Here is a 12227-nt window from a genome sequence, read left to right as displayed (position 1 = left end):
CTGGGAACAAATTTCGCACTCACTCGTCTCATTTGCAATTCATTAGTAAAAATGCTTTGAACGGATCCGTACGAGATGTTAAGGTCTTCCGATAGCTCTCGAATAGTCATTCGCCTGTTTGAACGAACCATTGTTTCCACTTTTTGCACATTTTCAACTGTTTTTGAGGTTACTGGACGTCCCGCACGCTGCTCGTCTTTAACAAACTCATTTCTGTTTTTAAATCGGTCATAGCACTTGTACACAGTCTTCAAAGTTACCACGTTATCGCTGTACACCGATTCTAACATTTCGTGAGCTTCTTTGGCACTCTTTTGCAACTTAAAACAAAACTTAATGTTAATGCGTTGTTCAAAATCCATGTTGCGCGACAGACACAATAAACACAACCTCATTCTAGCGGCTCTGGCAGCTGACTGGCAAGCTCGAACATGTTACAACTTGTCCCTGCCTGTCTCAGTTGATCACGCTATTGGACAAATTACAGCATATGGATGTAGCGTCGGCAGTTGCCGCTATAAAAATTCATTCACCGTATTTTTTGATCACACCTCGTACAGATCCATGGGTGTGTATACAAGGTAGGCAACATAAAATTGAACCCATAATGAAACTGCTACCCAACATTATTTATGACTCTCACACAACTAGCACGACTAGTGGATGTATATGTTACTACTGATTGTTGCTGCCGTTTGTCAGATGGTTACGTCTCAGTGCAGTATACGTTTTTTTACAGTGCAATATTGTGAGTACAGTTATGTTTGTGTAAAATGCCTTAATCAATCCAGCTACAGTTGAGGCCTAAATTCATTTGGATCATTTGAAGAATCATGTCAAGTATTCGTAGAGAAATTTCCAAATGCCTGTATCCCAGCAATGAGTAGCATAAATGATTTGGTTCAAAAATGGCATACAACAGGTTCGGTTTCAAATGCAAAACGAAATAGGCAACCTTCCATTAGGACTCCACAGGCTATTGCTGATATCGAAAGAATTTCTACCAGTCCAAAAAAAATCACTACGCAAATTATCCCAACAATCTGGTGTTAAATATACATCTTTTCGTAAAATTCTTCATGAATTAAAATTGAACCTGTACTGCATTACAACTGTGTAACAACCTGAAGGAGATGGACAATGAGCTGTTAGCTGAGATGGTGGCCTCCACGTTTCCCAAAGTTGTCTAGTTGCGATTTTTTCCTTTGGGACTACTTAAAGGAGAAAGTTTGTGCATCTAATCCCCGTAATATTGATGAACTGAAGCTGAAAATTCACCAAAAAATCAATGCAATTGACAACATTGTTTTGCATCAGACGACTTTCAATATGATTAGTTAAGCACAAAAGTGTATCGTTGGCCAGAGTGGTCATTTTGAACATCTCTTGTAACAATAAGTTAAATAAATGCAAAATATAAATTACATTTTACGTTTTTCTTATTTAATTTATTCGTATCATTCATAAAATTTCATTCCAATGTAATATACCGATTCTGCAGCAGTTAAATCAAGGGTTCAGTTTTATGTTGCTCACCTGTATTTACATACTACCAGTATATATACACACACACCAGTATATGAATGGATGAAAACATTGGAGAAGTTAACACTAGATTGAGAAAGAGTTCCTTATACAGCCATAATAACATTTAATAACTATATAATATACATATATAAAATGTAGACATTATTATAGTAAAAATAATTATTAATAGTAATTAATAATTTCCAAAGAATCGCAGAGTAAAGCAAATTTTAATGCTTCACAAAATCTCAGGGAACTACAGAAATTTCTAATATTGAATAGAAGATATATTCAACAGTTGATAAAGTAATGTGAAAGGCCTTACCTAAGAAGCCAAAGATTAAATGCAACAAAAATATGAAAAAAGATTAAAAAACAAATTTTGTCTATTAGTATCTCATTAAAAGAAGAACTGGTATCAAAGTAATGAGAAAGAAATTTTTCACAAAAATTTTAAATATTTCTTTTTGCTGTTTGTAAAGGCATCTACAAACAGCTTATCAAAGCTAGACATCCACCACCATAAACCTTTAGCACGATAATGACCCCAAAGAAAGAATAATAACAAAAATGTATTATTTTCCAAAATAAGCATAAATATAAGCAAACATTTTCAGAATTAAAGCTTTTTACCCGAGCCAAAATATATTTCTTAAGAACAATAGTTACAAACAAAAGTACCCAGAAAAATTCTCCATAAATCTACTTCCTAACATTTAATAGTACATTAATACAGAGGAGTAAGATGGAGTTAATTTTTATTGAAGACTGTCAATTTTCAACACCATATTTAATTTTTGTTTTATATATATATATCCCAGATATCTAAAAGAACCACGTGGAATTCTTTACTTCTATGAACCTAAACTTATTTTTTTCTTTCCTGATGGTGATTACAAAATTATACAGGAAATTTCTCAAAACACAATACTACAAACAACCATACTTCACTTCAAACACACTTTGATTAAGGTTACATACCTGGTGCACAAAGTTCACGTAATTTAATAAAGCGACTCTGGATTTCACGTGGTGAAGGTAAATCTTTGGTAAGTTCTAGAACTTCTGGTTTAGCAAGTGTAGGATGGCTCTTTCTAACAGTTTCTAGCATTATATTTTCTTGTACTCTACGTAACAAAATAACATAAAATAATAACATACAGACTAATGTGAATTAATTTTACATAATTTAATTAATATAATATAATTACTCACAAATGTAAATTATACTTGAGTCACAAGTTGTACAACTACCAAGTTATGATTACATTAATTGTAAAATGACAGTTATGATAGTTCAGTAACTAAAAAATCCTGTTTTCACCACTATGTACTCTTTCACAAAACATACATGAAAATGTTCAAAACACCTGTACCATTCTCAAAATATAATCCGCAATTAATTATATGAAACCGAACAATCATCCATAATGAACTGCAGCTTATCAATAAAAAAATAGATAAACAAAAACATACTAATGCTTGCGATGTATATAAATTCCCTTACATACATGTTTCTGGTTTGCGGGTTTATGATTTTCTATGACCCAATGAATATTTGGAACATTCTGCACCTTCTATACAGTCAAGTATTTGATTCTACGATAATGTAATTACTACTTATTATGTCATTCCAAATGTACTTGAACCAGAAGGGTACAAAAACAAATCCAATCTTTTTTTCATAAAGATGAGATTTTTACTTTTATTGTTAATATTCCATGATTCAATTAAACATAATACATTAATAAGAAATTCCTACAAAATTAATACTTACTTTTTTCTTGTCAGTTTAGTTGAAAATCTGCTTACAATTATTATCATGATATACATGAACATTTTTAAACAACAGATTATTAATTTATTTTGATGATTTTCATTTAATTTTTTCTTTTTAAAATTTCCTACCGATCTTTCTAATATAACACTGAAAAGATTTAAAAAATGATAGCTAAGGAGGACAAAGAAAAAGATAAAATGACGATTTGTTTTATGGTGGATTGAATACTGTTTGTGAGAGCAATTTAAGAGAGATCATATCCTACAGTTGGTACACTGCAAAAACTTATTAAAACAGTAGATTACTTCAGAGATTGTTTTTATTTTCCAGAAAATGATTACCTTTCTGGTTTTTCATTAGAAAAAAAAGACTAACAAAAATTTTACTCTTTTTAATGTTTCACCTTTTAATTATTTTTAAAGCATACTAATCTACAAGGTCTGTTCAGAAAATAAGCAAACATTTTTAATTAAGCGCCAATGAAGATATCTGGCGACATGCTTTTAACTGTGTTCCACATAACCTACTCTATAACCACATGTTCTTGGATTGTTGATATCTCGTTTAGTTTTCGTATCATTATTATTATGCAAAATGTTTACGTGTTAGTAGCAATTTATGTAATGTGCAATTTTTGGGAGCAACAATACAACGTAAAATTTTGCATAAAACTGGGAAAAACTTTCACAGAAATGTTTCAATTTTTGAACAAGCTTACAGAGATGATACTCTGGATCGTATGCAATGTTACAAATGGTTTTCACAATTTAAAAGTGATTCTCAGTCAATTGAAGATGATTCTCGACCAGGAAAGCCTTTAACTTCAACTGATGACCACGTTCAGAAAGTCAACGATCTGGTGCATGCAAATCGCCAATTGACTGTCAGAGAACTTGCAGAAGAGGTTAGCATCTCAACTGGATAATGCTGACATTCTGACTGAAAAATTTAGCATGCATCAAGTTGCAGCAAAATTTGTTTCTTGTTTGATGAAAAAAGAGCAGAAAAAACACCGAGTGAATGTTTGTCAGCAACTTATTGAATAAGTCAATGACAATGAAGCATTCACGCAAAGGATCATAACAGGAGACGAAAGCTGGGTTTATGGCTATGACATTGAGAGAAAAGTTCAATCATCACAATGGATTGGCAAAGGATCACTACACCTCAAGAAAGCACATCAGTCTCGATCCAATGTCAAAGTGATACTACCTGTTTTTTTTTATTTAAAGGAATTGTGCATTTTGAATTTTTGTCTCAAGGGGAAACAGTGAACCATGTGTACTATCAAGGCGTTTTATAATGGTTACATGAAGAAATCCGCAAAAAGAAACCAGAATTGTGGTGACACAACTCATGTTTCCTTCATTACAACAATGGGTCCACACATGCAGCTTTGTCAATTTGTGATTTTTGTGCCAAAAAATCAGATGAATGTCCTCCCTCAGCCACCCTACTCGCCAGACCTGAATCCTTGCAACATTTTCTTATTTCTGAAATTAAAACAAATGATGAAAGGATGCCATTTTGAGACTATTGATGTCATTAAAGCAAATTCATCACAGATCTTAAAGGCCATTTCAAATGTAGCTATCCAGGACTGCTTCAAAAAGTGGAAACACCACTAGGAAAAGTGTGAATAGGGGAGGGAAGTTCTTTGAAAGGGTTCGGTTGTTGTTTTAACACACACACACACACACACACACACACATTATATGTATATGTGTTATATATTTATTAACATATATATATATATATATATATGTGTGTGTGTGTGTGTGTGTGTGTGTGTGTGTACATATATATGTTTATAAATATTTAACACATACACTTATGTGTGTGTGTGTGTGTGTTTTATGATATCATGTTGATTTCTTCTTTCTTTTCCTAAGAATGCTCTGATCCTGCAATTTCCTCTTCTCCGCTTGAATGTTTTGTTCTCTGAGAAATGTTCAGTTGAACATATTAACTCATAATGTTAAATCTATTCAATTTCAAATTTGTAACAATTCATTAACCTAATATGTGTTTTTCATTAATTCAAAAGGAATTTGCAGAGCATAGGTCTCCTGGCCTATGAAATTGTATCCATTTCACTCTATTCTAAATATAATGTTGGACCACTGAAACAGATTTCTCCACCAAGGCTTGAGTTATATACTTATTTGATCTTCGCTCATTTGACTCAGCAAATAGTCATATCTACAAATACTGTCATCGATGAAATTCATTTGTACTTTTGACTTCACGACTGCTCTTCACTGGATTCATAGTAAGTCATCTAAGTGGAAAGTATTTGTTGCTAACAGAGTATCAGAGATTTAACAGTCTATCCCTAATGTCAAATGGCATCACATCATCAGTGATACTCTCAATGTTTTCATTTGACTATTGCAATTGATGTAGTTTGGTTCAGAAATCAATGACATTGATCTGCGCAACAGATTTCAAAACAAAGTAAATTATTTTCTCTCAATTCAGTTTTAGATTCTAAAGATATGCTTCATGAAGGTCAACTTCAGAATTCCAAGCTGCCATACGGTAATAAAAATCAATTTATCTTACATCCTAAATCAAACTTAACAAGATTTATAATTGAAAGTGAACACTTGTGTCTATTACATGGCAGCATTCAGATAATTCACAGTTCTCTTTGTGAAAGATTTTGGATTATCAATGGTAAAGTCGTTATATGATCCATCATTTGAAATATATATAATGCTTTTGTTCCAAAGAAAAGATTAACTCAACAACTTGGTCGGTTATCATTCATGTCCATATTAATATGTACATTCAATTAAAATTTGGAGTAACTCAAGTCACTCCATCTAAACCTTTCTCTTGTTGTGCTGTTGATTATGGTGGTCCAATAATGATTTGGCTTGCCGAGCAGAGATCAACGACCCTGAAAAAGTCTTGTACATGCATGTTCATATGTTTTTCTACCAAGGCTATTCATTTGGAGTTGATATTCAATTTAACATCAGAAGCCTTTATTGCGGTGTTAAATCATATTATATATCTTATGAGTCTTCCAAATTAAATATTCTCCGATAATGGAACAAATTTCACAGCTGTAAACAATAATCTTCATGAATTGTTTGTACTATTTAAATCTAAAAACTTCCAATTCAATATTCATCTCACAGGGCATAAATTGGCCATATATTCTTACTTCCTCTCTGCATTTTGGTGGATTTGTAGGAAAGCGGCATAAAAACCATCAAATTCCATCTTCATGTTGTAGGACAAAATGTTCTCTACTTTAAAGAACTATACACCACACTTGCCCAAACTGAAGCTTGTTTAAATTCACATCTTTTGTTTGCTACACCTTCTGATTCAAAGGATCCACAACTATTAACACATGGCTACTTTCTCATTGGCTCTGCTCTCGCCTCAGTTCCTGACCCTGATTTCACTGAAGTTCCTATCAAGTGTTTGAGCCACTGGCAATTACTTCAAAAATTTACCTAATCTCTTTGGAAGATGTGGTCAAGGATTATTTTAATCAGTTGTAAAAAGACACAAGTGGCAAGACACTGGAAACATGGCTTAATTGTAAAAACACTTCTTGGACCGGACAGTGTTATGCATGTTGCAAATAATAAAACTTCCTTATGGAATTCTTCATAGACCAATACACAAATTGCCTGTTGCCAGTCTCAAATGATTGAGTCAATTTAATATCATAATCAATGTATTTTTATAATATGCTGTATTTAATATAATTTTTTAATATTTCATTCAAGTGTTACTTGTTTTGTTACTTTTTGTTTTGTTTGATAAAAGAAAATTAAAAATCTACCGATTTTTGTTGGGCAATTATGTTTAGTTATATCATCTTGATTTCTTCTTTCTTTTTGTACGAGTGCTGTGACCCTGCAATTTGCTCTTCTTCGCTTAACATATTGTTCTCTGATTATTGTTTAGTTGAAGATATTAAATCACAATGTTAAGATCTATTCATTTGATTAAAATTTGTAATAATTAATTAACTTAATACGTGTTATTCATTCATCAAAAGGAAATAGCAGGGCATAGGCCCCCTCCAGTCATTTATATTATATTCTTTAAAATGTTTTAATAAATATTACACCAAACTTTAATTGATTTATATTCATTCTGAATCAGCAGTGAATACATGAATTAGTTATGCAATTACACATAGCACAAATTGTACAATACATTTCCTCAACCAAAATGGTGGTTTGAAATATTTATGAACAACTAAAGCATAAGGAAAATAAAGTCAACTTACCAAATAAATTAATATTAAATGTTTTTAACAATATCATTACCAAATTTGTTATAAGATTATCAAAAGTGTATACAGTTGTCCTCACTGCTCACAGTTCTTCAAACCACGGAAATATTTTACATGACATAAGGACACTTTTTTTTATTTCAAGAGTGCTTTTTAACTGGAAAAATTGTTTTTACTTTCACTATTTACTGAAAAAAACCATGTTTACTCCTGTATCCCACAAATTTTCTTCTAAGAAAATGAAAGAAAAAAATAATGCAGGACTTGATCCTGATTTATGTCTATTAGATTAGGCAATGATTTGGTTATCAGATATGATAGTAAAACAAAAATATCTCAATGATTTGTGTTTAGGTTACCAACAAAACAAATAATTTTGTTACTGATTGCAAACAAAAATAAACGTAAATTTATAAGCAGGTTTTGAAAAACAAGTATCTATTCACTTTTAAAAATAGGAAATAATATATTATTGTAAATACTGTTTGATGGTGATTTTAGTTTATACCTCTCAGTAATTTATACAGAGTGATTCAAAGAAACGGGATATTTTGAAATTGCCGATTGTTTGGACAATGTGTCATTTCACAAAATGGTGACATTAGATGGCCTCCCAGATCGCCTGATCTCTAAGCTTGCGATTACTTTTTGTGGGGTCACCTTAAAAGCAAAGTGTTCCACAGTAGACCTGCTACAACGGAAGAACTGAAGGCAAAGATCCGAGAAGCAATTGCGGAAATTCCATTGAGATGTTACATCAAACCATGAACAATTTAACGAAGAGAATTCGTGAGTGTTTACGTAGAAGAGGAGGTTACCTGCAAGATGTCATCTTTAAAAAATAAACTAAAATATATGTATCCTAAAATGGCAACATTTGTACAATTACATGAAAAAAATTCATTTTCTAAAAAACTTTTTCATTAACATTATTTAATTTTTTTAATTTCCCGTTTCTTTGAATCACCTGTACTATTGAAAGGACTAAAATATTATCTTCAGATATCATAGTGACTGGATAAAACTTTAGGATGATTTTAGTTTACGCACTATGATGCTACTTTAAAACCCAATATGCATGCATTTGGGAGGTTGTTTGAAAATACTGCAGATGTGTTAAGCATTTCTGAATATTTTGAAACAAATAATATTGATCAAGCAATTTTAAATGGGTTGATGTCAATTTTTAGTGATGACATCAACAAGTATTTTAAAACTGCTATTAGAAAAGCACTACACATACTGTAAGGTGATGGAAAATTACAACTTCACAGCAACACCAATGAATACTTAGACATAAGTCAAATCTGCACATGGATAAAAATGTCTTAAGAATATTTTTTATGACTTAAAAACACTTTTATAAAATTTCAATAAGGAAAACTAAACATTTTCAAAGTAGTTCAACTAACTTAATGGATTTGAAATTAAACTAACTTATTTTCATTTTTTTAATAATCTGCAAACATACTTAGTAGCTACTCGTATTAATTGTATTGAATATTTTAGCGAGAATTTTATCTGCCAGATTTAAAGATGAATTTTATTATATTACATTATTTTTATAATTTATTTATTTATTTTTTCATGTACCATTTATTTAAATCTTCCATTTTTATTATTAGATTTAAAATTTTTGGTCACAAAAAAATAAAATAAGTTGGACTTTTATTCCCTGTTTTGCACTTTAAAATGTTTCTAAATAACAAATTAACTACAATTGGTGATAATCGTTATACCATTATCTGATACACACTGCTCATTTTCACTTTCTAATAAAATACAACTCTCACTTGTCACAGTTGGAACAACTGTAAGGTAAATCTATTTTAAACAAACAGCCTATTTTTATTTTCATAATTAAATTGATTTTGAATTTATATTTATCTATATATTAAAACTCTGTTACAGAGCAAATGTGGGCACTGGTTAGTACTACATTGCACAAAAATATTGTTACAAAAAATTTATAGCAGTAACTGCATGTGACGGTTGTAAATAACTTAAAGGGCTACTATACTTTATTTTTTATTACTGTACACCCCAACAGTAAAATAATATTTAAAAAAATGCAATGTGCTACATTGAAAGAAAAACATGTTAAGCGTGTTCACCTATTATACTTGTACATTCTGTTTCATAAAAATTTTGAAAAGTTGGCTGTTCAGACTCTGTACTTTTTACTTAAGTAATTTTAGATAGATTTCATAAGAAAGCTACCTATTGTAATGGGTACCATGATTCGACTTCTGGAAAATTTTGACATATCTTTACATTTCACATCCCCCAGTCTCCAAAACCGTCAGCTCAAAAGTTTATACATGCATTTATATATATATATTTCACTTTCTTGTGGATATGATAACTACTGTAATTTTACGCCAATCACTTTCAAATTGTTCCTTAAAATATAATTCGTCCAAGAAAATGGGAAATGGGGGGGGGGCTTTTTAGAAACAACAAAATATCGCTATAACTTTCTCATTGAGTAAAATATCAAATTCAATTAAAGTTCCTACTATTCTTTGAATAAGAGCCTAAAACTTATGTAGTAAAGTTTTTTGATATCACCAACCACTGGCCCAGGGGGTGGAAAATGGGGTTTCAAAGACAAGAAAAATCATACCTCCCTTAAGTATCAAATCGGTTTAAAGTGGTCGTTTGTTCTCTAAACAATTCCTAAAACTTTTGTCTGAAGCAATGTTTGATATGACCAACTCTTATGGCAAGGGATGACCAAAATATTGCTGGAGTTTTAAGAAGATGGGGCTTGTCTTATGTTAAACATGTGAAACTTTTTTTCACATGCAACCATTGTCATATTGAGTAAATTTGAAGTTTTTCTTAACTTTAAGCTGGAAATCTTTGTTATCCCCTACTTAGCACTGGTGAAATCTACATCTGGTGTGCCAAAAAGGATTTTTTTTAATGGTAGTAATGAACACCAAATTTTCTGTATAGGTTAAGTTTTGAAGTATTATTTCATGATCATTTGTAGTTAGAAAAAGTAATCAAATTCTTAAACTTTCTGAAACATCACAACTAGTCACTCGATTTTTCTTATTTACAGTTAGAATCATTGACAGTTTAATTTTGACAGTTAGAATCACTGATGTTTATAAATATATCACTGACATGTTTGTGTTTCTGCATTGAACAATGCTTTCTATTATCTCGATGCGGTAATTCACTTGATCATTAATGATCAGATGTTATCCTTAATCAGTAGATTACACTGATAGACAAAAAAAATTGTTTAATGTTTCTCTAAATGTGTTACCCATTTCTTGAATTGCTTTTTTGTGCAAATTACCGACCTGTAAATACAATTTTTCTATCACCCTTAGTTTTAAACGAATTAGGCATCAAAAAAACTTAAGGGAAAATATAGTTAAAAACTGTAAAATTTACAATTTTGGATGGCCGTACTTGTGTTAGAATGATTTTGCTGATGCTTTTCTTTTATAAATAGCCTCAGGCACATCCCAAATTAATGTCCAACAGTAATCAGCTAGCATGTTAGTATTCCATTTCCCTTTATAGCAGCTTTCCATCACCGAAATGACTTGGTGGAAACGACTACACCATGTTCGTCACTTATGTCTCATGATATTATTATCTCATAGCTCTGTATCAAGTAAGAAGTTGATTAACAATATCGTGGTAATTGTCGGATTTTTGTTTGCCGAGAAAACTTTTGTTAACGTCTTTAAATGAAGCCGAAGCTGCACTTTCTACATTATTTAACATTGTTAAATACATCATCTTTGATCAACTCTCTTATTTGAGGACCAACAAATATTCCTTCTTTAATTTTTCCTTCACTCATATTCGGAAATTTCTGTCTGATGTACAAATATCCGAGACTATCCTTCTTCATTGCTTTTACAAAATTTTTCCATTAATCCTAGCTTGATATGGAGAGGGGTAAAAATATTTTTTTGGGTTCAACTAAGGGCTCATGAATAATATTTTTCCCATTTGGAGTTGTCTTGTTTCTTCTACTCTTTGGTAATACAATGTTTATCCCTAGCTCAGCTGTCCCATTCGCAAAGAAAACTCATGTACTTGGTACAGCCTAACTGCATGTCCAACAAAATAGCTCTAACTTTCAAACCACCAAATATGTTCCAGCTATGTTTTTTATAATTTATTTTTTTCAAGAACATCTTTCATCACATCGCATGTCTCTTTCAAATTAATACCATAAGCGATTGGTATCAAAGGATATTTATTACCGTTGTGTAGTAAAACTACTTTTAAACTATACTTGGAAGAATCTATGAAACGGCGCTAGTCCTCAGGTTTATGACTTGTCCTAACTACAACATAAGCTCATCAATATTTGTGCAATAAACCAAATTATTTTCATCAATAACATACTGAGAGAGTTCTTTTTGTCGGCTTTGAAAGCCTGAAATTTTTGTATTTTTTTTTCAAGTAAATTCCAACCTTGCAGTCTTGATTCTAACAGTTCAGCTTGATTTTTTGATAAATTTAAATCCCTAATCCAGTCATTTAATTCATCTTGTGATATAAGATGTGGTTTAGTGGAAGATAATTCAAAATCAAAATCATTGCCGTCTTCTTCAGTACTGTCCGATTTCTTCATCACTGCTTTCAAAACTCACATTCACAGGTGGCCTGATTGCA

The 12227-nt window shown here is 31.3% G+C and overlaps 1 protein-coding gene across 3 annotated transcripts in view; it reads right to left on the bottom strand.

Moving 5' to 3' along the window:
* The window catches only part of LOC142327514 (myotubularin-related protein 10-A), a 123591-nt gene that overhangs the window by 70555 nt on the left and 40809 nt on the right, over positions 1–12227 (bottom strand). For all 3 annotated transcript variants that reach the window (XM_075370644.1, XM_075370647.1, XM_075370656.1), the window contains one exon: positions 2509–2654. In XM_075370644.1, coding sequence (XP_075226759.1) covers positions 2509–2654 — 146 coding nt within the window. The remainder of the gene's footprint in view (positions 1–2508; positions 2655–12227) is intronic.

The sequence above is a fragment of the Lycorma delicatula genome, chromosome 1 (assembly GCF_047948215.1).
Source record: "Lycorma delicatula isolate Av1 chromosome 1, ASM4794821v1, whole genome shotgun sequence".
In the NCBI taxonomy this organism is placed as follows: Eukaryota; Metazoa; Arthropoda; class Insecta; order Hemiptera; family Fulgoridae; genus Lycorma; species Lycorma delicatula.
Note: the sequence above shows the minus strand (reverse complement) of the source record. Positions and strands in the feature narration are given on the sequence as shown.